The sequence below is a fragment of the Oryx dammah genome, unplaced genomic scaffold (genome assembly GCF_014754425.2).
Source record: "Oryx dammah isolate SB20612 unplaced genomic scaffold, SCBI_Odam_1.1 HiC_scaffold_9, whole genome shotgun sequence".
In the NCBI taxonomy this organism is placed as follows: Eukaryota; Metazoa; Chordata; class Mammalia; order Artiodactyla; family Bovidae; genus Oryx; species Oryx dammah.
In genome coordinates this window covers 16,646,944-16,674,578 of record NW_024070193.1, presented here as the reverse complement: position 1 = coordinate 16,674,578, position 27,635 = coordinate 16,646,944, and the positions used below count along the sequence as shown (strand labels likewise).

At 36.6% G+C, this 27,635-nt stretch overlaps 1 protein-coding gene across 1 annotated transcript in view; it reads left to right on the top strand.

Annotated features, from left to right (window-relative positions):
* DNAH12 (dynein axonemal heavy chain 12) overlaps positions 1 to 27,635 on the top strand; it is a 168,404-nt gene that overhangs the window by 108,931 nt on the left and 31,838 nt on the right. The window contains exons 47-58 of the mRNA XM_040246424.1: positions 549 to 711; positions 1,379 to 1,459; positions 1,803 to 1,979; positions 3,162 to 3,293; positions 5,036 to 5,125; positions 5,738 to 5,878; positions 8,896 to 9,137; positions 10,275 to 10,422; positions 10,720 to 10,865; positions 20,838 to 21,052; positions 21,773 to 21,965; positions 24,055 to 24,247. Coding sequence (XP_040102358.1) covers positions 549 to 711; positions 1,379 to 1,459; positions 1,803 to 1,979; positions 3,162 to 3,293; positions 5,036 to 5,125; positions 5,738 to 5,878; positions 8,896 to 9,137; positions 10,275 to 10,422; positions 10,720 to 10,865; positions 20,838 to 21,052; positions 21,773 to 21,965; positions 24,055 to 24,247 — 1,921 coding nt within the window. The remainder of the gene's footprint in view (positions 1 to 548; positions 712 to 1,378; positions 1,460 to 1,802; positions 1,980 to 3,161; positions 3,294 to 5,035; positions 5,126 to 5,737; positions 5,879 to 8,895; positions 9,138 to 10,274; positions 10,423 to 10,719; positions 10,866 to 20,837; positions 21,053 to 21,772; positions 21,966 to 24,054; positions 24,248 to 27,635) is intronic.

Sequence of the window (27,635 nt, the reverse complement as noted above, 5' to 3'; positions counted from 1 at the left end):
GCCTATCCAGAGTTTTACAGCCAGCTAGCATGTTTGGCTTGGGCAGGTACACCACGAAGGGGACTCTAGTCTGCATACTCACCATGAAACATCATTGCATCCATTGTTTTTATGTGTGTGAGTAGTAGTCTTATATTTCTGGCCGAGCTCCATTTAACCAACGCATGACACACGTGTAAGGAATGACGACTTTTTCTTGCTGTCCTATCTGTAGTCCTCTTTCCTTGTGTACAGTATCTTGGGTCTGTTACAGGATTAGATCCTCCTGGCGTATGAAACATATAAAAAGGCCTCTATCGTTCTTGCTATAGTTCTCTCTTGAGACAAATCTTTGTTGATTTGTGCTTTTTTACTACATCATTGCTATTTGATACCAATATTTTGCAGACTAGAAATTAGGATGTGGTTCTGGGTAAAGTTAAGTACTCAGCAGCTTCTGAATAAAATCAACCTTTATTCTTAAACATTTGTTGTTAATGCTATGCTGAATTTACTTCTTACTTTGTAAAACCCTTTATTTATAGTAATGGTGTCTGCCTCTCTTTTAGGTTCTTGCAAGAGTTAGGACGACATAACTATGTTACTGCTACTTCTTACCTTGAACTCATTGCCTCATTTCGACAACTGTTGACTAAGAGGCGACAAGCTATAATGGAAGCAAAACATCGCTATGTGAATGGACTTGACAAATTAGCTTTCGCTGAGTCTCAGGTAAATGAGCTGCTCAAGTGGAAATATAAGAAATATAAGAGATACAATTTATTGAGAATACATTATATGCCAGGTACTATGTTATGTACTTCATTTGCATTCCTTTAATTATTCCTCATAATAACTCCATAAGGAAGACGCTTTTATGATCCTCATGTTACAGATGAGTAAAGTGAATTTTAGAATTTTAGAGTTCATTCAGACTGTACAGGCTCAAATACATCCAGGTTTATTCTTAAGTTTTTGGCTTTTGGTGAAAGTACAGTGTCAGGGTTGACTTTTTATTATAATAACTGGTTAAATATAAGACTTTTTTTCAAATAAGTCAAGTAATACTTATTAACATTATTTCAACATAAGCAGCAGAGTGGGTGGTCTGAATGAATTGTACACCGTACACATAATATAATAGTGATACCCAGAGCTGCTACCATTTTTCTGACTTTTCTTCCGTGGCAACTGCATTCTTCCATTGCCCTGTCATACTCAAGAAAGATAAAGTCTTTTGTGAAGAAAACTGGCCACATTCTCATGGCTTTGTTTATCATATAAAGAACTGGGAAAAAAAAGTTAAGCTTTTCTGGCCCTGATTTTAAGTTTCGGTTTTCTCTTCTTGGCGTCTATAGCTATTGTAGTTATCAAAACTAATGACAAATTGTCTATTTAGGTTGGTGAAATGAAAACAGAGCTTGTCCAATTACAGCCCAAATTAGAGGAAGCAAAAGTTGAAAATGCAAACATGATGCAGGTAAAGTGTCCTGAATTTTTAAAAAATTGATGACAAAAGACAATTGAAATACATAAATTCAGCTTTGATAATAAACCTTAATTCATTTGTGACAAGATCTTTGAGACGTTACTCTTTTCAGTTGATCCACTGGGTTCCTTGTGGGTTCTGTTGTTTTTGAAGAAAGATGAGAAGCCCATCACTAAATTAGGTCACATATATTTACATTTCTCCTCATTTTATCCTTCAAAGTTATAGTTTGGTGTCCTAGTTTTCAAATATTCTTTTGTCTCTAGGATAGAGAAAACAATAGGATGTTTAAGCATGTTTAAGATGTCTTTATTTTTTTCTCTCTTTTGCTTAGATTATCGAGATAGAATCTGCACAAGTGGAAGCAAAAAGAAAGTTTGTGAAATTTGATGAAGAGATAGCCAGTGGAAAAGCTGAGGAAGCCCAAACTCTGAAGAATGAATGTGAAAGTGATCTAGCTGAGGCAATTCCAGCCTTGGAAGCAGCCCTGTCTGCACTGGATACACTAAAGGCAAGTGTTGGAATGAGCTTGTGTTTTATCAGCGACTGTAACTGTATAACAGAGACTTGGTTAATTCCGTGTTGATCATTTTCAGTGGGTGCTATTATACTGTTATCATCCAGTCAAATTAAATTTGACTCTTAACAATTCCTCTTTGATATATTGTTATCTTATGTTTTTGCTTTTGTATATTTATTTATAATTTTCATTCAGGATATTCCAGTGGGAATGGAACAATCTCCAAGAGGCCAAAGTGGTTCTGTACATGAGCCAGGAGCCATTTGTTAAATAGAATATGGAGTCACCTCTTTGCAGCCTTCTGGTCATGCATGTACAGAAAAACCTAAAGATCATTCCCAGTGTAGATGTGGGTTGCACCTATCTGCATTAGACTGTTGCATATTTCTCTATACAGGGTCTTTAGGCAAACCAGAATAATCTCACCAAACAGATCAGAGAGATGAGCTTCTATTAGCTAGGGGGGCCCAGTGTAGTATGGGAGTTCAGGATATCCAGTCCCCACTCTATGCCTTTTTTCCTAACTTTCATATAAAATACCTGACAAAATGGTAAGCTCAACCTGTCAGTAGTTCAGCATCTTGCAGGATCACTGAAGTGATCTGATGGTAGAACCTAATGACCTCCTGCAGCTCTAGCTGCGTAGGAAACTAAGCTCTATTGTTGTTAGCTTTCCAGCAATTGCAAAGAAAGTCAGAGGATAGTAAATAAATGGATCTATCGTGTCTGTCATAACAGTATATGCCTTTTTAGAAACTAAACTTGGAATTGGAAACGGTATACCTCTTCTTTCATTTTTGGTGGGTAAAACTAATATGTAAACAAATGTAGAATTAAGCCTTTATCTAAATTAGGGTTCTTAAGATGGATTCCATGTGTAGGCTTGGTATATCGTTGTATAAAAATTTTGTGTATGTGTGCAAAAATATTTTATTAGAAATGTTCTTCGTTGACATCATATTCTCATAAGGATCTGTGAACTCTCAAACACTTGGGAAACATTGATTTACTGTGCTTCAATTTTTTGTTACCTTTTTTATAACCACACAGAGCAAAAAACAATTATAGTTTCAGATGAAAATCAGTGCTGTTATTACTCTCCAACATTATAAAATAACTGTCATTACTTACAATTAGGCTGTCCTAAAGGCATCCTGTTTTGTTTTGATTTAGCCAGCTGACATTACAATCGTGAAGTCAATGAAGAATCCTCCATCTGGTGTTAAACTAGTTATGGCTGCTGTTTGTGTTATGAAAGATATAAAACCAGAAAAAATTTCGGATCCTTCAGGAACTGGAGGCAAGGTAATAACTAGACACAGATTTATATCATGTTCATGAATGTATAGAACACTTTACAACAACTGTTACCAAATTAAACGTCAATAGTACCCAGTCCAAGGAAGACACATTGTGTACATATTCCAGGGTAAAGTGAAGGCAGTACGCTGTGCTGTGTTTAGTCACTCAGTTGTGTCTGACTCTTTGCAACCCCATGGACTATAGACCACCAGGTTCCTCTGTCCGTGCGGATTCTCCAGGCAAGAATACTGGAGTGGGTTGCCTCTCCCTCCTCCAGGGGACCTTCCCAACCCAGGGACTGAACCCAGGTCTCCCACATTGCTGGTGGATTCTTTACCTTCTGAGCCACCACAGAAGCCCGAGGGCAGTATAGTATCAGAGAAATGTAGTCCCAGTGGTTTTCCACCTCCTTTTCTGGCTATGCAGGATTCGCCACTCTACTGGGGTGGGGTTGAATGAACAGGGAGATAACTGTGATTTTCTTGCTAAGAGCCTCAAGAATGGTTATACAGGTGTTGTTTCCAAGCATTCAAGAAATTCTGCTGAGGTAACTAGTACTGTGATGTCGTTAAAACTATGTGCTTGGGAGCCAGAATGTCTGTATTCAGAAATCCTGCCCCTCCCAGCAGTGTGACCCTGGGGAAGATGCTCAACCTCTGTGGAACTCTGTAAAAGGAGCATTGTCATAGTGCTTTCGTCACAAAGTTAACATGAGGATTGGCTTAGTTACTACATACCAAGATCATAACGTATAAGGCCTTTCACACAGTAAGCTGTCTGTGATAATAAATGCTACACATTTATTAGTAAACATTAGCTGTTATTATTGCAATTGTTATTCAAAGGTATATCCCTTAAAACGAAAGGTATAACATCTATCCTAAACTAAAGTTATAGACTTATTTTCTTTTCAGGGTTTTTTCTTTTTCAAGAAAAGAAAAGAAAATGGACTGATTACATCCATGACTTAATCACGTTCCTAAGACCCCACCTCCAAGTACTATTGTACTGGGAAGTAGATTTTAGCATAGGAATTTGGGGAGAGGACACAGACTTTCAGTTTATAGCACTACCTTTATGATTTGAAAGTCAAAATTAAAGGAAAATAAAAGTTGAAATAATAAAAATGTTGTTTCTTACATGAAATTTTGATGGTATTTGTACCAGTTGCTTTTCTTAAGTTTTCTAAAAAGAAATGATCATATTTTTTGCCCTTCTGTTTTCTTTTTAATTAAACTTTTTAAAAATTTACCTTTTTTTGGACTGTGCTGGGTCTTTGTTGCTATGCACAGCTTTTCTCTAGTTGTGGTGCACAGGCTTCTCATTGCAGTGGCTTTTGTTGTGGAACAAGGGCTTTAGAGCACAGGCTCAGTACTTGTAATGTGGTACACGGTCTTAGTTGTTCTGTGGCATGTGGGATCCTCCCGAACCAGGGATCTAACCCCTGTCCTCTGCATTGCAAGATGGACTCTTAACCACTGAACCACCAGGGAAACCCTCAATATTTAATTTTTAATAATAAGTTCAATATGTAAATTCATATGCATATTTTAAATATTTGATATACTTAACATGTTCTCAGAGAGAGGAGTCTCTTTATTTCATTTCCAAGGACATGTAAGTAGATATTTTGAAATTCAGTGTATAGTTTCTCTGGATTAATATACCTTAAACCTCAAGAAGAAAAGTTTTATATCAAACATACTTAATTGTACATATAATGTTTCTGTAAATTTTATTTATAGATATTAGATTACTGGGGACCTAGCAAAAAACTTCTGGGAGATATGAATTTCTTAAGAGATTTGAGAGAATATGACAAGGACAATATTCCGGTGAGTTTCATTGGATTTTTTTCTATAAATGTAATTTTTCCAAGATATATAAAATCTTTAACATTTTTCAATATTATATAAAATGTAAGCAAATAGAGTGTCAGTAGAATTAAAATAGTAAAGGAATACTTATTAATGACTATATTATGAATTCTCATAATGCATAAAACCGCTCCTCTTTCAGACCATCCAAAGTCATTGAATAAATTAACTGTTTTAGTGTATTACTGACATGAAAGAGTTCTTGAAGTGTCTTCATAAAATAGTTTATTTCTTAACATATTGGATACACAAATTTCTGAGATTAAAAGTATATAATTTTTCATCCAAACTTCTATTTATTTATGTGTAGTTGTTCTTTTTCCTTGTTTACACATGTTTTCCCAAACTGCAAAGGTCTTTTAATTTTTTTTAGAAGACATATCTTGTCTACCTGTAATAAATTTGCTGCAATTATGCTTATTTTAAAAATATCTCAAAGTACTGACTTTGGTTTTTAAAGACAACATAACTGTTTTATATACTCTTTTTTAAACTATATATGATCAATTTTTCATCTAATGATTGTGTGGTATATGTTGAAATTTTAAGAGCTAAATCTTTGTTTCCCAGGTGACTGTTATGCAGAAGATTCGTGGTGAATACTTAACAAACCCTGAATTTGATCCTCCTAAGGTTGCTAAAGCTTCCTCTGCAGCTGAGGGTCTTTGTAAGTGGATCATGGCTATGGAAGTGTATGACAGAGTTGCAAAGGTATTTTGAGGATCAGCACATCCATTTTCTATCGAAATATTCCCATAAATTAAAATCGATGCCTTTGAAATGGAGAAGGAAATGGCAACCTGCTCCAGTATTCTTTCCTCGAGAATCCCATGGGCAGAGGAGCCTGGCAGACTACGGTCCATGGGGTCACAAGAGTCAGACACGACTTAGGGACTAAACCAACCAATGCCTTTGAAAACACTAAGGTTAGCTTCTGTTGAGTTCAGCCTTAACTCATTTCCCCTCATATTTAACAAAAAGGTTGTGATTATAAAATTTTTTTTTTAATCTTTCATTTTAGGATTGATGTTCTTTCTTCAACTGAAAAAAAAAAGTGGTGTTTTGAATTCACTGTAGTAACGAATATTTGGTGAAAAAAGGAAAATTGAAATAAATTTGTTCATAGTAAAAGATCTATGCCCTTATTTACTAGTTCAGAAGTTTCTAAAAGTGATTCCACAGAGAATTTGTCCTGCTCCAGCATAATCAGTTCAGTTCAGTTGCTCAGTCTTGTCCGACTCTTTGCCACCCCATGGACAGCATAATCAGACTTTAATTGAGTGTCTAGTGGATGAAGAGAATGCTTACGTATGACATAACCTGTTGGGACCAGTATACCTGAGAGCAGGGAGATCAGCAGAACTGGCCAGACTGACCTATAGTTACAGGGACCTGGGGCAAAAGAGAATTAAGTTTTATGGGAGACAGCAGAAGCAAAGAAAAATCCAAAACATCAAAGGGCAAGTGGCAGATGAAAATCTTGATGCAGAGGTCAGAAGTAAGAAATTCCAGTAGGGTTAAAAGGAAAAGCATGGACTCAAGCAGTGATAGGGAGTTTTTTTGGAGACTCCCTGGGGCCAAATTACAGGAGAGCAGAGAATGGTTAGGAGCATTTTGTATGGGGTGGGAGAAAGCTTCAAGAGAGAGGGGACATATGTATACCTATGGCTGATTCATATTGATATATGGCAGAAACCAAAATAATTATCCTTCAATTAAAAATAAATAAAAATTTTAAAAGTGCACTTTGCACATTTGACTAGGAAAGGACCAAGGAAGCACTGGCCTTGCCCTCTGTAACTTGCAAAATTCTACCAAGGGGAGCAGAAAATATAAATAAAAATGCCCATGGAAATACATGATATTATGTGTTTAGAAAAACCTTAGAGTACAGAATGAGTAATCAGGCTGTAACAAGTGAAAAGATATTCCTAATGAGGCATACATGCTTGTTAGAGAGGTATGGATTTTATTCATTTCAGAGGAGTAGACCAGTATACACCTGGTATAAGTAAAATTAATTCTATCTGAATGTTCTTCCATTTGAACATCTTGTCCCACCCCATAGTAATCCCAGCAGGTCTGCAAACTGTCAGCTCTGCCTGTTTCTGCATGTCCCACAAGACATGTGAATGTTCTGGATTCTTTGTATAAAGCAGAGAATCTAAGGTATTCAGGTTCTTTTCTGACTGCCCACCCTGTTCAGTTCAGTTGCTCAGTCATGTCTGACTCTTTGCAACCCTATGAATCGCAGCACGCCAGGCCTCCCTGTCCATCACCAACTCCCGGAGTCTACTCAAACTCATGTCCATCAAGTTGGTGATGCCATCTAACCATCTCATCCTCTGTCGTCCCCTTCTCCTCCTGCCCCTAATCCCTCTCAGCATAAGGGTCTTTTCCAATGAGTCAACTCTTCTCATGAGGTGGCCAAAGTATTGGAGTTTCAGCCTCAGCATCAGTCCTTCCAATGAACACCTAGGACCGATCTCCTTTAGGATGGTCTGGTTGGATCTCCTTGCAGTCCACGGGACTGTCAAGAGTCTTCTCCAACACCACATTTCAAAAGCATCAATTCTTCGGCGCTCAGCTTTTTTCACAGTCCAACTCTCACATCCATACATGACCACTGGAAAAACCATTGCCTTGACTAGATGGAACTTTGTTGACAAAGTAATGTCTCTGCTTTTTAATATGCTGTCTCGGTTGGTCATAACTTTCCTTCCAAGGAGTAAGCCTTGTACCTCCACACTATTTTAATTTCAATGCACCTGCCTCGTGTTGTTATGGAAAGGTTGAAGGGAGATATCCAGCAAGCTCTTCTCTAAAGTCCAAAGTAGGAAGAAAAGCTTCCTAATTTCTGTTTAACACATTCTCCCTTCAGGATTTCTGCCCTGAGGAGAGAGAGCAGGTCAGTCGTATCTGATTCTTTGCTTCAGTCTTCCTCTTAGCCTTCAGCTCACTCATGGCAATGTGTCAGTAGTCTCCCTTCTTTCAAATGGACATATACTCTCTTTGGTCAGTTTGTAAATTCCTTATACTGGTGTCTTGTAGTATACTCTAACCAAGTTGGCCATACCCCATTCTTCATATACTGATGAGCATAATAAAATAAAAACCTTAGGAAATCGTTTTTCTCTCAACAAAGCATCACTTTTCACAATTGGTTGAGGAAAATTCAATTTTGATGGTGAAGCTAAATACCAAGTCTTTATTTCTCTTTGTATTACTGCTACTGTCTTAATCTCCTCAAGGCAAATGTAATCCTCATCTGACTGGGAAGGAAATCAAAAGCTTGGAAATGCCAAAAAAAAAAAAAAAGCAGCACATTCATGTATTTTTAAGTGTTTGTCATTTCTGTTACATGTTATTCTGTTTTGCCACAGTTCAAAGGCAACTTCTGATTGTATTGAGATGTTTTGCTACATATTATGCTTTTGTGCTACATTTTGTGACATATTATTAGAGTAACTTGCCCATTTATAGATGAAGTTTGCTGGTCCAGGATGATTTTATATATTTTATAAGATATAGAAATATATTTTACTTTATTTGCATATGAAAATATAAGATTTAAGGCATTTAAAATTTGCATGATTTATTTTATAAGTAATAAATGTATTTATAATCATAAATAAACATTTAAAATTCACAATATCTATAAAGGATTATGTTGACTGTCAGTGTTCTATATAGTACATGTTATAGCTGCATGTACTGTTCCCAAACAGGTAGTGGCTCCTAAGAAAGCCCGCTTAACAGAAGCTCAGAAGTCCTTAGCTGAGACGATGGAGCTTTTGAATCAGAAGAGAGAAGAACTAGCAGAAGTAGAACATCATTTGGAAAATTTAGAAAGAATATTTCTTGAGAAAACTGAGGAAAAAGCTCGTTTAGAAGACCAGGTGGAACTTTGTGCTAAGAAACTTGAAAGAGCCTCAAAACTAATTGGAGGACTAGGTGGAGAAAAATCGAGGTCAGATTTCTACTCATTTTAACAATGTTTTTAAATGTCTGGCTTGAATATGCAGCTCTCTTTGGATATTATGATTGCCATGCCATGCCATGCTCAATTGCTTCAGTCGTATCTGACTCTCTGTGACCTCATGGACTGTAGCCTGCCAGACTTCTCTGTCCATGGTATTTTTCCAGGCAAGAATACTGGAGTGAGTTGTTTATTTTGATTACTGATTTTTAAATGGCTGGTTGAGAATATGGGACTTTCTATAAAGCACCTGACTAGGCTTCTAACAGAATTTCTGTGTCAAGGATGGTGTTTGCAACTTGCTTTCAAATGTTAAAAGAGAGAGAGAAAGAGAAAGAGGCAATTAAGGCTAAAGATAAGTTTTAATCTCAGTGGTGAGTATGTGGATGATCATTGTGCAGTTCTTTCCAATTTTGTGTTCAAATGTTTTGCAATAAAGTATTTGGAAGGGAGTAGTGAATATGTGGTTCATTTTGTTAAATTTATTTTAAATAACTGACTTGATGTAACAAAGCCAGTTAGCTTTATTCTAATCTATTTATACTAGTCAGCCAACTATCATAGCTATTAATTGTATTTGTTGAATGAATAGCATGATAAAGTAACATACTTTTGACGATACTTCATAGTGCAGATTAGATGGTTTTGAAATGCACTTTTTATGGTAAAAGTTTCACTAAATGGAGAAAGATACCAACCTTAGCTATAGTATGCCAACTGCTATACAACTTAAATGTAATTTTTGGTAATGAATTACAAATGTTCCTGCGTTTTTCAGAAACAAATAGCAGGGCCACTGGGCCAAATCATCCTGAATAAAATTATTAGACAAAATTCTGGTGATTTTTTTTTGTTTGTTTCTGTTTTCCTATCCTGAAAGAACAAGTCCTATAAGAAATGCATAATATTCTAATAATGAATAGTGAATTATTGTTTGTAGAACATAAATGTATATTATAGCATATTAGAGCTAGAAGGGACCTAACCTTCTCATTTTATAGATAAGCAAGTACCCAACTTTTCATGGCATTTTGTTATAGAATTTGGACTAGAAACCTCTGGCTGTTTCTTTACTGTCTTTAATCATTCTCTTTGGTGAGGCTATTTTGCCTTTGATTGGTCTCCCAGATGGTCTCAAGCTGCAGATGACCTTCAGATAGTATATGAAAATTTGACTGGTGATGTCTTAATATCAGCAGGAGTAATAGCCTATCTTGGTGCTTTCACTTCTGGCTTTCGACAAACATGTACAGAAGATTGGAGCATGTTGTGCAAGGTAATGGTTTTATATTTTCTTACAAGTTTATTTTTAGAACATTTATAATATATATTGGGGTATTTGGGGGGAACAGATGATAATAAAAATAGAGAAGGAAAGAAATGACTGAAAATATGAAGTTTTTTCTTCTTATTTGATCAGTAAAATATTTCCATAGTCTAACTTTTCATTCAGTTTTTTCAGTTGTTTGGAATTATTAAATACTGTCTAAAAACAAATAGTATATTAATTAAAAATATTTTAATCAACAAGATAAGAGAAAATGTCAAAAATAAATCTGTGTATTTCCAACAGGAGAAAAAAATCCCATGTTCAGAGGAGTTCTCACTGAGTAAGACCTTGGGTGATCCAGTAATAATCAGAGCCTGGAATATTGCTGGATTGCCTACAGATACTTTCTCCGTAGACAATGGAGTGATTGTTAACAACTCCAGGCGCTGGTAAGGAAGATAAAGTGTTTATTTTTCAATTATTTTATTTGAAACTTTTCGAACATAGAGAAAAATTGAAAGGATTTCAGAGTAAGTACCCATATAGCTACTACCTCCTAGATCCTGCAGTTAACATTTCATTATTCTTGTCCATCCCTCTATCCATCCATCAACTCATCCTTTTTTATGTATTTCTACGTATGTTGCAGACATGGACGTACTTCCTCCCAAATACTTCAGCATGCATATCATTAAGTAAAGTTCAATATTTTTTTCCTTTTGAGGTAAAATTTACATACAATGAAGTATATAAAATTTAATACAAATATACAAAAATACACAAACTTATGAGTTCTAACAAAAGTATGCACTTGTGCAACTCAAATAACACAGTCTTTTTTGTCCCATCCCAGTAAATCCCCTCGTTCACCCCATAGGAAATTATTATTCTGATTATTTTCCATCACAGGTTAGTTTTGCCTATTCTAGAACTTCATATAAATGGAATCGTACTGTATGCCGTCTTTTGTGTAAGGCTTTTTCCACACAGCATAATCTTACTAATTTTTGTTGCCGAGTATTATTCAGTTACATGACTCTGTAATTGTTTATGTATTTTCCTGTTGTTGGACACTTGGGCTGTTTCCAGTTCTTAGCTATTCAATGTATTGATTTTAGCTAGGTATTTCTACTCGTTTTGTAATTTATGCAATTTAATGTAAATCTTTTAAAGCTGCTATCATAGTATGATAACTGTATGAGCTTTGCAGATGGTTTTTATTATCTTTTTATTTACATCACTTTTGGAAACTTGGAAAATTATTCTCATCTGAGAGATATTTTCTTGAAAATAGTTATCTAGTCATATTGCCATCTAATATAAATGTCTTTTCTTGACCTTATGTCAAACAAACTATGATGGATAATACTGAGTTCTTATATTCATGAGATACTATTTTAATACCTTATATTCTCACAAATTCATATGAATTTGTTCTTCTTCTTATTATTCCATTTTATAAATGAGACAACTGAGGCCCAGAATAAATTAGTAATTTGAAATTTAGTGAGATAACTGAGCTAATAAATGGTGTAATCAGAATTTGAACCTAGACAACTTAACTTCCAAATCCTGATTCTTTCTTACTATGTTAAGTGAAATGTGGAATAGGATATCACATTTACTACCTTTAAAACTATAATGGAAGTTTCAGTCTTCTTTTGGGATATAAGATATGGTAAAGATACAAAGAAATCTTATATTCTGAAAGTTTGAGGTATTGTTTGTTTATATTCTTTGGAAACATTACTAGATACTTCAAGACCTCTAAGTCTCCTTTATATTGATAGTGTTTTTTACTTGAGAGTGAAGATCCTTAGGTTGAAATGTCTAGGCAATTGGTAAAATCCCTGGTAGCTCAGTGGTAAAGAATCTGCCTGCCAGTGCAAGAGACATAAGAGATGTGGGTTCGATCCCTGGGTAGGGAAGTTCCTCTGGAGGAGGGCATGGCAACCCAATCCTGTATTCTCGCCTGGAGAATTCCATGGACAGAGGAGCCTGGCAGACTACAGTCCATGTGTTGCAAAGAGTTGGACACAACTGAAGTGACTTAGCAGCAGCATTATAATCTGAGGAAGTATAATAAGCTATTCCCCAAAATGAGAATGTTCTATTTAACAGAATATTAGACCCTGAGTATTAATTTTGTTTTAGAACTCTTTTTTATGCATTTGGTGGCCATTTTGATTTTTAAAATAGCAGTTTAAAATGTTAGCAGAATGTCTATTAGGCTTAATGGAACTCCAGAGAAACCAGAAGTTTCAGAGTTGTATGTAAATTGAAGAAAACAATCTGTCATTTTCTTCCAATAAAGTAATATTTCAGTGGTGTCACTACTTTGTACCTGATATTTTGGGGCTGGCTGATCAACAGGTCATGGATTGTGTCAATTTTGAAGGATAAGTCTCCATCCTTACAGACCAGACTTTAGGCTAAGTGATGACAGAGGCTTAATCTCCTCTCCCTACCTCCTGACAGCAGAATCCAGTGATGTAACTTATGTTCACTCTTTTGGTTACTCACTTTTGAGTATCTTAAGTGTGAAAAGTGTGTGTGAAAGTGTTACTTGCTCAGTCGTGTCTTACTCTTTGTAACTCTATGGACTGTAGCCCTCCAGGTTCCTCTGTCCATGGAATTATCCAGGGAAGAATACTGGAGTGGGTTGCCATTTCCCCTTCCAGAGAATCTTCTCAACCCAGGAACTGAACTTTTGCTTGCTGCATTTCAGGCAGATTCTTTACTGTCTGTGCCACCAGGGAAGCCCATCTTAGGTGTGCGTCAGAGAAAAGCTGAGGACTTAGAGAAAAGCTACCAGACTTTTGTAATGTGAAAATTGGTATCTCTCTCAATCATTCACTCTCTCTCCCTCTCTTACTGTCTCTCTCAGGCTACAGGACCTACCTTCCTTGTTTTTCTCCACTGCTTCGTTAATCTGTCTCTGATTATTTGTTGACTCTGTTCTTCTGTACACATGGCCATTCCTTAATGAAGCCTTAGTTCCTAAGTTCACAAAACACATCATTGAATAATATACAAAAACCCAAATCATTAAGTACAACTTCAAATCCCATGAGAGAAAAATCTGATTAGTTTGGCCTGGGACAAATATCCACCCTAGTCTTATCACCAATGGCTGGGGGCTGAGCCATTATGGTTAAACACATGGGTATAGATCAGAAACATAAAAGTGAGACAAAGAAAAAGTGAAAGTGTTAGTCACTCAGTTATGTCCAGCTCTTTGTGACTCCATGGACTGTAGCCCACCAGGCTCCTCTGTCCTTGGAATTCTCCAGGCAAGAGTACTGGAGTGGGTGGCTATTTTCTTCTCCAGATCTTCCTGACCCAAGGATTGAACCTGGGTCTCCTGCATTGCAAGCAGTTTCTTTACCGTCTGAGCCATAGGTCAGGAGATAGTTCTCAGAAAAAGAGTCATAAACTGGGAAAGCACTTTAACAATTAGGACCCTGTTATGTTTATTGTATCTTTGGATGTGATGAAAGGTAAGGATCTAATTTTGTTTAATTATTTTATAATGATAACCATTTACCCCAGCAGTGTTTATTGAGTTATCCTTCCTTTCCTCACTGATTTGTAATGCTGTCTTTGTCCTTTAGTCTTTCTTGCGCACTGGTCTGAAAATGTCTTTTTTTCATCTATTTTTTCTTTAATTTTATGTCAGGCTTATTGAGGTATAATATATGCAATAAAATCCAACCTTTTTAGGGCACTTTTATGAAGTTTGACTCACTCCAGTGCTCTTGCCTGAAAAATCCCATGGACGGAGGAGCCTGGTAGGCTGCAGTCCATGGGGCCGTGAAGAGTAGGACACAACTGAGCAACTTCACTTTCACTTTTTACTTTCATGCATTGGAGAAGGAAATGGCAACCCACTCCAGTGTTCTTGCCTGGAGAATCCCAGGGACGGGGGAGCCTGGTGGGCTGCCGTCTATGGGGTCGCACAGAGTCAGACATGACTGATGTGGCTTAGCAGCAGCAGCAGCATGAAATTTTGACTAAAGCCTGTGGTCATATGATCCCTGTGACAATCAAGATGCAGAATATTACCAACCATCTGAAGCTTTTATGTATTTATTTTTGGTTGTCCTGGGTCTTCATTGCTGCCCCATTTTTCCTCTAGCTGGGGCGAGCAGAGGCTGCTCTGTAGTTGTGGAGCACAGGCTGCAGGGCTCAAGGGCTTTAGTAGCTGCAGTTCTCAGCTCTAGAGCACAGGCTGGCTAGTTGTGGCCCACAAGCTTAGTTGCTCCATGGCATGGGGGATCTTGTTGGATTCACACCTGTGTCTCCAGTGCTGGCAAGTGGATTCTTTACCACTGAGCCACTAGGGAATCCCCATTTGAAGCTTTTAAATGGGAGGGATCACAGGACTTTTTCCCCCCTGCTTTTAAAAATAGAGATTATAAGTGACATAATTCTCACTTGTAATCAGAGTATTTTGATTATTTGTACTTAAAATGGAATTATTGATACATTTAGATTTAAATCTGCCATCTTGCTAGTTCTTTTCTGTTTGTCTCATCTGTTATTTTTTCCTTTTATCTTCTTTTTTTCACCTTGCTTTGGATTAATTGAGTTTTTTATGGTTACATTTTATCTCCACTACTTACTTACTGGTTATACATTCCTTACTTTTAATGTTTGCTCTAGAGTTTATAATCAGTTCAGTTCAGTTGCTTAGTCATGTCCAACTCTTTGTGATGCCATGGACGGTAGCATGCCAGGCTTCTCTGTTCATCACTAACTCCTGGAGCTTACTCAAAATCATGTCCATTGAGTTGGTGATGCCATCCAACCATCTCATCCTCTGCTGTCCCCTTCTCATCCTGCTTTCAATCTTTCCCAGCATCAGGGTCTTTTCCAATGAGTCAGTTCATCGCATCAGGTGGCCAAAGTATTGGAGTTTCAGCTTCAGCATCAGTCCTTCCAATGAATATTCAGAACTGATTTTCTTTAGGATGGACTGGGTGGATCTCCTTGCTGTGCTAGGGACTCTCAAGAGTCTTCTCCAACAACCCAGTTCAAAAGCATCAATTCTTGGGCACTCAGCTTTCTTTATAGTCCAACTGTCACATCCATACATGACTACTGGAAAAACAGGTTTGACTAGAGGGACCTTTGTTGGCAAAGTAATGTCTCTGCTTTTTAATATGCTGTCTAGGTTGGTCATAGCTTTTCTTCCAAGGAGCAAGCGTCTTTTAATTTCATGGCTGCAGTCACCATCTGCAGTGATTTTGGAGCCCAAAATAATAAAGTCTCTCACTGTTCCCATTGTTTCCCCATCTGGGGCCAAACTATGGTAGGGGTAATGATAATGGCGACCTCCTTCAAAAGGTCCCACGCATGCACTGTTGCACTCAGACCCCCCGACCCTGCAGCAGGCCACTGCCGACCCACGCCTCCACCCGGAGACTCCTGGACACTCATGGGCAAGTCTGGGTCAGTCTCTTGTGGGGTCACTGCTCCTTTCTCCTGGGTCCTGGTGCACACAAGGTCTTGTTTGTGCCCTCTGAGAGTCTGTTTCTCCAGTCCTGTGTAAGTTCTGGCAGCTCTGTGGTGGGGTTAATGGGGACCCCCTCCAAGAGGGCTTATGCCATCCCCAGGTCTGCTGCACCCAGAGCCCCTGCAGGCCATTACTGATCTGTCCCTCTGCAGGAAACACTCAGACACAGAAATTAAAGATATGTATTATAGACTGTAATATTTTCAATAACAATGTATTACTACACATGTAGTATAAGAATCTTTCAACAGTGTAGTTCAAATGTCTTTCCCCTATTTATTGTGCTGTTCTTGTTTATTTTATTTTTCATGCCATGAATCCCATAACACATTGTTACTATTTTTACTTTAGACAGTAATTATAGTAGAGTGATTAAATATAAGAAAATGTCTTTTATGTTTATGTTCATTTTTTTCCCCATTTTAAGACTCTTTGAGTTTTTTGTTTTTTTTTTTCCAGCTGCACTACATGGCTTGTAGTCACTCAGTTCCCCAACCATGAGTTGAACCTAGGTCATGACAGTGAAACTCCAAGTCCTAACTACTGAACCACCAGGAAATTCCCTAAGACTTCTTTATTTTTTTTATGTTTCTATATGATTTCATACTTTTTCTGCCTGACAAGTATTTTTCAACATTTTCGGTGTACAGGTCTATTGCAGTTAATTCAGTCAGCTGTTTTATTTCTTTATTTCATCTTCATTTTGAAAGATATTTTTTGCTGGGTTTAGAATTCTGAGTTGACAGTTTCTGGGTTCTTCTGGTTTTGCTTTTTTTCCTTTAAAGATGTCACTCCATTGTTTTTAGACTGCGTAGTTTCTGATAAGCCTGCTCTAATTTTAGTTCCTTTTTCTGTAACTTTTCCTCTGACAGCCTTCAGTTTTTTTTTTTTTCTTTTCTTTGTGTTTTTAGTTGTCTGCAGTTTGATTGTGATGTATTAGTATATTGGAGTGTGTGTGTGTTCATCTTTGTAGTTCTCCTGACTGAGGTTCTTTGAGCTTCTCAGATCTACTTCATTTTATCCCTTTTCTCTTTCTGGGAAGAAAACTTACATTTGTGAGTCTTTGAGTTTCAGATTGGATAATTTCTATAAAACTATCTTCAAGATAATAAGTGTATTAACTGACTGTCTCCTTAGTTGTATTGAGTCTATGCAGCCCATGAAAGAAATTCTTTAGAGTTGACATTTTTTATCTCTAGCATTTCCATTTAACTCTTCCTTATAGTTCATCTCTGTGCTGAAGATCATCTCTGAGGCATGTCATCCACTTTTTTCACTGGCTCTTTCATATTTTAATCACAGTTATTTAAAAACTACATATATTTCCCATGTTTGTGTCATCTTTGAGGCTGTTTCTGTTAGTTTCTTTTGTCTCTTGAGAATGTTTTGAGTTTTTTTCCCATGCTTGTTTAAATATCTCATAATATTTGATTGAATGCAAGATATTTTCAGTCTAATAGCAGGAACTGAGCTTAATGGTATTAACTCCTGGAAATGGGCATGCCTCTTCTTCTGTTGCTCCATTAGTACAGAGGTTTGAGTCAGTCTAATCATCAGTTGAACTAGGTTTGGGTTTTGTTGTTACTCTTGTAAAGTTCAGGGGACCAGTGGTGTCAGCTTAATCTAAACATGGGTCTATGCTGAGAATGAGGGATAGCTTTCTGGAGTGTTTTTCTCAGTGTTAGAGTTTTACCTTCAACCTTCAACTGTTCCTGAATGCCCATGACACAGAGAAGGTCTCTCTATTTTTGTTGTTCCCCTAGAGGTAGATTGCTTTTGCTCAGTACTCCATGTTAGGCTGTTTTGGGGGCAAAGTGAGAGTTGTCTGTTACTCTGATTTCCTAGTCTTAGGAAGGCCCTGTGCATATTGGGCCTTCGGTGTAGGATATTTTCAGCCTGCTGGCCCTCCTCCCTGGGACAGCTAAGTTTGCATTCTGCCTTGGTTGATCTTGAACAGGAGTTTCACACCCTCTCCTAGAGTTAAGGGATACCTGCTTAGTGAAGGTTGGTAAAGGTATGTTTTAGCCAAAGACATTTTTCTACTTCTCCTCCAAGGGTTGAGTTTTTCTTTTGCCCTTGCCCCAGCTACAATGTATATTTTGTCCTTACTTCTTCCAGGATTCATACCAGTGTTCTTGGCTCAATATATGTAAGTTTCCCAGCTGGAATTTCCTGTATCATGTACATAGTATAAACTTGCCCCTTGAACCTGCATAAACTATTGACCCATGGTTACAGGTTCTCAGAGAACTTTTTCCAAGCTGAAGATGAGACAAGAATCAGAACACTTCTTTCTTGTCTCCTTATGAATAGATTGGATTTTTTCTATGATTCATGAAGACTTCTGTGGGTTTAAGCTTAATACAGGGATTTCACTTTTAATTTCCTGCTACATATGGGCTCAAGGAGCCCTTAAGTTATTAGTACTGACACTCTCCCCAACACTAGCTGTCATTCCAGCTCACACATACAAAGCTGTTTTTCTGGCACCTGTGTTTTTCTGTCCTTATGTATATATAGTTCAAATGTATATCACCTATGTATTTTTGAAATGTCATGTTTTATCCACCAGTACTTGGTAGCAGAAGGAGTTCAATTGGTTACTTAGCCACTCATGCTGCTGGAACTATAGTTGATGATTAATTCTTCTTGTGCTTGCTCATAATTTCTAAAGGTTTGTCTGTTTATAATATTACACAGTGGTTAAGAGTAGTGCAAACTCTGGAATCAGGATATTTGGAGTCATATATTTCTCTCTCATTTTCTTTCTTGAAAGTGAAAGTGAAGTTGCTCAGTCGTGTCTGACTCTTTGTGACCCCATGGACTGTAGCCTACCAGGTTCTACCATCTGTGGAATTTTCCAGGCAAGAATACTGGAGTGGGTTGCCATTTCCTTCTCCAGGGGATCTTCCCAACCCAGGGATTGAACCTGGGTCTCCCACACTGCAGGCAGACGCTTTACCGTTTGGGCCCCCAGGGAAGCCCTTACTGTAGCAGAGTTTAAAAATTGTTTATTCTTTCATTTTACTGCATGTGATAAGTGCTCAGTAACTGTTAGTTTTTAAAAATAATTATTTTCTTCAAATACCTCATTTTAGTATCTATGTCTCAAATTCTGACTTTGCTTACTTTTTAACCACAATGAAAATACTTACTGTTTCTACTTTATTATTGTTTACTAATACAACACTGGCTACTTAACAGCAAAGCTATGTTTTCCCCAAAATTACTACTGCTGTTAGAAGCATAAATCAATAATGATTTTTTCTTTAGACTGCCCTGCTTTTGGATCTCAAACGTAGATGAGTATTACTCTCATACCTACAGTCAGGTACACATGGAACACAAAACCCTGCATGGCCTTATTTTTCGGATAGACACAACTCAGCTTTCCAATTGTATTTGTAACACTCACATAAAATTGTATTAAGTAGAAGTTGGATTTCTTTTAGAAAAACAGGATCTCTAATTATTGCATTACTGAGAGCATTGATTGATTTAGGTATTACCAAGATAAACATTCAGTCAGCTCAGTTCAGTCGCTCAGTTGTGTCTGACTCTTTGCGACCCCATGGACTGCAGCACACCAGGCCTCCCTGTCCGTCACCAACTCCCAGAGTCCACTCAAACTCATGTCCATTGAGTCGAACATAAGCATTAGAAAAACTTAATTTACAGAAATTATTACTTTTTGTAGGGAAATGAACAAATACCGTATTTTTTTCCAATAATACAGTTATGTCAATGTATGGCAAAAATCACTACAGTATTGTAAAGTAATTAGCCTAATTTTTAAAAAATAAATAAAAATAAAATTAAAAAAAATTTTTTTAAAGGAGGGGAAAAAATGTTCCTTTAAATAGGACTTTGAAAGGTACTAAAAGCATCTAGTCTAACTACTAGCAACTTTTAAACAATTGTGTGCAAAATAACTTTCTCATTTCCAGAACACTTTTCATCTGTTTGCTGTGAGAGCAAAGTAAATTTTAACTGGTATCTGGACTTCTTGTGTTTTCAGTAGGATTTCAGCACAATTTGAGTGGAGAAAGAAGACAACCATACAGCTGTTGTTGAATTGTTTTGTCTTTTGGAAAGGAAAGAAAATGAACAGAGTTATCTGGGATTAGTTGAATAAAGAGCTTATTTTTAGGCTAAGGGAAAGGGGGTTTTTATCCCTAGAAATTGTTGAAATAGAAGGAGAATGTCTGGGAAAGCCAAAATAACATGAAGTGAAATTCTCCTTTCTATGTTAATATTAATATTTAAAAAATAATTTAATGCATTGTACCAAATACAAAAGGAACTCAGGACAGTCAGTGTCATCATGGGGAAAAGGAAAACACCTCATATATTGATTCTCTGAAACTATGAATTGTATGTTCTTGAACACAAAATCTTTTACCATACTTACATAGAAAAAATTTCCTAAATAGATCTCAAATATATACTAGACTAAACTTGGAAACTTAGTCTATGGTTCTACTCATAACTTAAGGAAATGCATTATAAGCCAGTAGATCTTTTATTTTAAATTCTTATCTGATACATAGGATTATTTTTCATATTATGTTAACAGATGATATGTGTTATAATTACTATGAAGACCATGTGTTAAATTGGAAAGAGCACAGCTTACACATTCATAAGATCCTACTTCTGACATTAAACTAGTTTCTTAACCTTAAAACCTTGGGCAAAGTACTTAATTTCTTCATTTCAAAAATAAATGAGAATGAAACTCTATTTTCCTTTTCCTCACAGAACTTTTGTGAAGATTTATCCTGAAAATGTATATGAAACACTTTGTACAGGTTGATGGTGATATTTATTATTTAAATTATATAATATTAGATAAATCTCAACATCTATTTAGTCCCCTAAAATTTTTCTTATTATATTTTAGGCCTTTAATGATTGACCCCCAGGGTCAAGCCAATAAGTGGATCAAAAACTCTGAGAAAGAAAATCAGCTTAGTGTTATTAAGCTATCAGATGCAGACTATATGAGAACACTGGAAAACTGTATTCAATTTGGAACTCCACTTCTATTAGAAAATGTTGGTGAAGAACTGGATCCATCATTGGAACCTTTACTACTTAGACAAACTTTTAAACAAGGTAGAAGTCAATTGATATTAGTTGCTAAAACTGAAAGATGATTGGGTTATCTTTGAGGCTTATCTTTGAGGGAAGAAGACTACTACATAATTTTAATAATAAGCTTAATAATGCAGAACTTCTGTGTCATTGTTATGCATGAAAGGAAATTTGAACAAGTATCAGATATTCTAAAATAAATACCTTGCCTTCCTTTGATTGCCTTAGTCACGGTTATTTAGATTGTTCTGTAGAGAACATACAGAAGTTGCATCCAGCCTGAAATTCTTTTATCTTATGACCAAGGACCACACAAAGTCCATTACTATGAATAGTAATGGTTAATGTGGACCAGAGTTGACTTTAGGTAAACATTGTCCCCCTTGTATACCTTTCTGCTTATAAAATTTTTTCTCTGTCAAACTCTAGTACTTTAAGAGCTTTAGTCATACATAAATAATTTTGGAACCATTATTGAAAATTAATAGAGGAAGTAAGATCAAAAGGAATCTTAATTTAGAAGGCTCCATGACAACCAGAAAAAACATATATTACCCCAGAATTAATGATTCATGCTGTATAATTGCTTACTTGCCTCTGTGTCTGTGGCTTTTGCAACACTTGTATTCTATTTGAAATTACTTTATAATGTTTTACTTATAACCTAGGATGGGTTTTAACAGAAGGGGAAGGGCTATGTAACTTTGGCTTATTTATTATGCATTTTTATCTGAAATACAGGTGGCGTTGATTGCATCAGACTTGGTGAGGTCATTATTGAGTATTCCTTTGATTTCAAGTTTTATATCACCACAAAGTTGAGAAATCCACATTATATGCCAGAGCTGGCTACAAAGGTATCTTTGCTCAATTTCATGATAACCCCAGAAGGACTTGAAGATCAATTACTTGGTATTGTTGTTGCAAAGGAGAGGTATGTATTTTCTTAGATACTTTCAGATAGTCTAGAAAAGAATATTTGGAGGCCATAAAGTTGGCTTGAGGCTCAACATTTAGAAAACTGAGATCATGGCATCTTTGTTGATCATGGCAAAGATGATCTTCATGGCAACTTTGGCCACCTGATGTGAAGAACTGACTCCTTGGAAAAGCCCTGATGCTGGGAATGAAGAACTGACTCCTTAGAAAAGCCCTGATGCTGGGAATGATTGAAGGTGGGAGGAGAAGGGGACAACAGAGGATGAGATGGCTGGATGACATCTCCGACTCAATGGACATGAGTTTGAGTAAACTCCAGGAGTTGGCAATGGACAGGGAGGCCTGGCGTGCTGCAGTCCATGGGGCCGCAAAGAGTCGGACACAACTGAGCGACTGAACTGAACTGAATACTTTTGTTATGTGATTATTCTGAAACCTTGTCTAGATTTTATTGTTGTTGTTCAGTCGCTAAGTTGTGTCCCAGTCTTCGCGATCCTGTGAACTGCAGCATGCCAGGCTTGCCTATCCTTTACTATCTCCTGGAGTTTGCTCAAATTCATGTCCACTGAGTCAGTGATGGTATCTAACTAACTCATTCTCTGCTGCTCTCTTCTCCTCTGCCTTCAGTCTTTCCCAGCACCAGGATCTTTTCTAATGAGTTGGCTCTTCACATCTGGTGGCCAAAGTACTGGAGCTTTAGCTTCAGCATCATTCCTTCCAGTGAATAGTCAGGATTGATTTCCTTTAGGATGGACTGGTTTGACCTCCTTTGTCATTATAAATTAAATAAATACAGAATTCTTTAAAATAATCATTCTATAATAAATAAGTTATAAGCCAACCATGTTATATTGGGCTTTTAGTATGGGTAATAGGATTTACGTGATGTGCCATGACTTTTGACTTGTATCTGATTGTTTGAAACGAAAAATTTCATTTCTTGAAATGTATGTTTTGGACAAAATCAGAAATGTGTTCAAAGACATTTACAGAATATTAATGAAATAAGAAAATACTTAGGACAAGAATGAAAAAACAGGATATAAAACTATATATGATAGGAATAATTTGTTTTTCAAAAGTTAATACATGAATGGATATCCATATATATGAAAAAAAGATTGAGAAAGAATACACCAGAATATTAATAGTGATAATCCTTAGGAGTGGTAAGATTATGGATAACTCATTATTTTCTTTATGTATTTTTCCATTACTAGCATGTGTTATTTTTTTTAATGAGAAAAATATTAATGATCCCTGGAAGGGCTACTAGTAAAGAATTGCTTCCTGGGATTTCCCTTAAAGTAGCTAAGACTGTAGCTCCCAGTGCAGGCCCATCTTTTATCCCTGGTCAGGGAACTAGATCCCACATGCTACAACTAAGACCTAGCACAGCCAAATAAATAACTATTTTAAAAAAAGAATTGCTTCCAGAAGGAAATCTTTGACTCAGCTTGAAGATTAATATAACACTATCAAGTAGTCAATTAAATCAAATTATAAGTGAAAATATGTACTATGGTAGTTATTTTCAGTATTTATCCCACTTGCATAATATCTAAGACAGAACCAAGTCATAACATATTCTATAACATGAATTATGTTATTTGAAGTTTCATACCATCTTTGTTAAGGTATTAAGTGCCAATTCAATCTTTTACTTTGAGCCAGTTGTATGATGAGTCATCTTTTCTGTGCCTGCTATTGCAGAAGAGATGATGAAAATGAGACTGAATATAATTAAGCCAAGGAATAGAAGTTTCATATTCCGAGTGTCTTTTCCAATTCTTATTCTCACACAATGAGCTAAGCTATATGGATAAACTTAACATATTTTTAGACTTAACATAGTATATATTATTGCTGCATTTTACATATTTATAATCAATGCTTTTTTTTGCTTGAATTTCTCAAATTATCATTTTCATGGAAATATTTTTTCCTTAAGGTAAAGAGGTTAATCATCTTAATTTGTGTTACCTGTCTACAAAATTGTTATATTTAAATGCCTACAAAATTGTGATGTCTAATATTTAGATAAAATACTACAAATTTAGATCAAATGTTTTTTATCTTTTTAGACCAGAGTTAGAAGAGGAACGAAATGCTCTTATTCTTCAGTCTGCAGCTAATAAGAAACAGCTGAAAGATATAGAGAAAAAAATTTTAGAAACATTATCATCTTCAGAAGGAAACATTTTAGAAGATGAAAGTGCTATTAAAATCTTAGACTCTGCTAAATTGATGTCCAATGAGATAACCAAGAAACAACAGGTAAAAAAAGAATCCTAGAAATTTTTTTGATTCTTTAGAGTCCAGTTTGTTCCCACTCCCTAAGTAAAGTGCTGTAGTAGGCTTATGGGAAGAGGAAAATAATTCATAAAATACCACAGCGTATAAACTAGTTTTAAACTCATAAGAATATCTCTTATTGTTGAATCATTCAAAACCTGTGTCATCTATGTGGTACCTATAAATAGAAGAAATACATTTGGAGTGAAAAAAAGTTTTAGTATAATTTTTTTTGTTCCATAGGTAGGGTAAGCTAGTCAGGTTCGTTCAAGTTTTGATTGACTCCTCAACTAAAACTTTGGTTTGAGAACTTGGCTTGCTTAAGTTCCTAGTTGGAACTTAAGATGTATGAGGTCATTGCTGGTTATTTGGACAGTAAGTGGTTCTGGATCTAATGAGGATGTTCCTCTGGTGTTGCCTCGTCATCTGTCTGAGAGGGAGGAGGTATGAGAGTTGGGAGCAGCAGGTGGAGGAAGGAAAACTCACACAATAGCATACTTGTTGCAAATTAATCTAACACAGCCAAATGGTATCTTTATTTTTTAATTTTTTCAAATGGTATTTTTATATTGTCTTAAAAAAATATAATCCTAGTGTTACAGGTTAAAGGGGCCTTAGCTATTAGTCATTTTAGCATTTCATAGTTGAGATAAGTAGGGCCCAGAAAAAGTAGTTAAGCCCCAAGTTTACGCAATGAAATGATAATACAGATTGACTTCAGTAGGCTTACTTTAAGGATTTTCAGACCCTTCTATCCTCTTTAGCCCACCCAATGAACTAAACATATCTTTAAAAGTAAAGTAAAGTGAAGTCGCTCAGTCGTGTCCGACTCTTTGCGACCCCATGGACTGTAGCCTTCCAGGCTCCTCTGTCCATGGGATTTTCCAGGCAATATACTGGAGTGGATTGCCATTTCCTTCTCCAGGGGGTCTTCCCAACCTAGGGATTGAACCCGGGTCTCTCGCATTGTAGACAGACACTTTACCATCTGAGCTACCAGGGAAGTCCAACATATCTTTAGTATTGGGATAATTAAAAAATAAAAAGAATCCTAAGTAGAAATTTCACTAATTGCTAGGCACCCTACCTCACTCACCCCAGTTTTGGGGTAGAGGACTCCCTTTGGGCTGGGTTTAGTTTTATGTGAATGTGATGGCAATGACTCTCTTTGGGTGTACTGTCTTGTTTTGTGCTTGTGTTTTTCATTTCAAGAGAGCCAAAAGGAGTAGTGTCTTAGAGTAGCCTCTCATCTGGGGACCATGGCTGAGATATTTGATAATGTCTTACCTTCCCAATTACTGTCTATTAGAACAGAACCCATTCCTCACTTTCCTCTCACCACTTGTTTTTTCAAAGTGAAAGAAAGGACAGGAAGCATTTATCATCTTATTTTCTATTAGGCTCAAAGAGGAAAGTAGATATCAATATTTATTTGTTCAAATACTTTATCTTACAAATAGAGAGAAATTTAATCATGTCTTTTTGACTGGGTCTCGTTGATCTTTACAAACATAATTTAGAAATCACTATATATTTTGATTCAAAACTTGCTCTATATCTGGCTTCTATTCCACCCACTCAACATCAGAAAACACATCTTCACAGCAAGTCTTTGCACGTAGTCTAAAACCCACCTTTCCTTTTTATCCCAAACCATAAGATTAAACAAACACAAGTGAAACTTTAAGGATTTGTTCTATAGGTTCCAGAGGATTCCCCCCACAAAAGTCATCATGATTGAAATATAGTCTAGTGGATTCTAGGGAAGTATAATATATATAAATATAACTATATAAATATCAGGAAACTTTTACAGATAATAAATTCTCCTCAGCGATTTCACACTTCAAATTTTTAACATCATTTGCTCACAATGTTTATTTGTTAGAAAATAACAAATTGTTTGATTTTAGGTTATTAATAATTAATAAAAAATCTGTATGTGTTCATACTAAGGGTTCAAGTATATGTAAATGTAACACTATTTATAAATACACTATAGAGCAAGGTTTGGAACCTGAGTTAAATTATTATTTACTCTTTAAAAATAAAAACAATATTTGCTAAATGTTTTTGCTTACTGTTACTGTTAATGGTAAATGGTTCAGTTCAGTTCAGTTCGGTAGCTCAGTCATGTCTGACTCTTTGCCACCTCATGGACTGCAGCATGCCAGGCCTCCGTGTCCATCACCAACTCCCGGAGTTTACTCAAACTCATGTCCATTGAGTTGGAGATGCCATCCAGCCATCTCATCCTCTGATGTCCCCTTCTCCTCCCACCTTCAATCTTTCCCAGCATCAGGGTCTTTTCCAATGAGTCAGTTCTTCCCATCAGGTGGCCAAAGTATTGGAGTTTTAGCTTCAGCATCAGTTCTTCCAATGAATATTCAGGACTGATTTCCTTTAGGATGGACAGGTTGGATCTCCTTGCAGTCCAAGGGACCCTTAAGAGTCTTCTCCAACACCACAGTTCAAAAGCATCAATTCTTTGGTGCTCAGCTTCGTTTATAGTCCAGCTCTCACATCCATACATGACTACTGGAAAAACCATAGCTTTGACTAGACAGACCTTTGTTGGCAAAGTACTATCTCTGCTTTTTAATATGCTGTCTAGGTTGGTCATAACTTTCCTTCCAAGGAGCAAGCGTCTTTTAATTTCATGGCTGCAGTCACCATCTGCAGTGATTTTGGAGCCCAAGAAAACAAAGTCAGCCACTGTTTCCACTGTTTCCCCATCTATTTGCCATGAAGTGATGGTACTGAATGCCATGATCTTTGTTTTTTAAATGTTGAGTTTTCAGTTCAGTTCAGTCGCTCAGTTGTGTCTGACTCTTTGCAACCCCGTGAGCTACAGCACACCAGGCCTTCCTGTCTAACACCAACTCCCGGAGCCTACCCAAACTCATGTCCATTGAGTCGGTGATGCCATCTAATTATCTCATCTTCTGTTGTCCCCTTTTCCTCCTGCCCTCAATCTTTCCCCTATCAGGGTCTTTTCAAATGAGTCACCTCATTTGAGTTTCAAGCCAGCTTTTCACTTTCCTCTTCCACTTTCATCAAGAGGTTCTTCAGTTCCTCTTCGCTTTCTGCCATAAGGATGGTATCATCTGCATATCTGAGGTTATTGATATTTCTCCTGGCAGTCTTGATTCCAGCTTGTGCTTCATCCAGTCCCACATTTCACATGATGTATTCTGCATATAAGTTAAATAAGCAGGTGACAATATATAGCCGTGGTGTACTCCTTTCCCTATTTGGAACCAGTCTGTTGTTCCATGTCCAGTTCTAACTGTTGCTTCCTGGCCTGCATACAGATTTCTCAAGAGGCAGGTCAGGCAGTCTGGTATTCCCATCTCTTTAGGAATTTTCC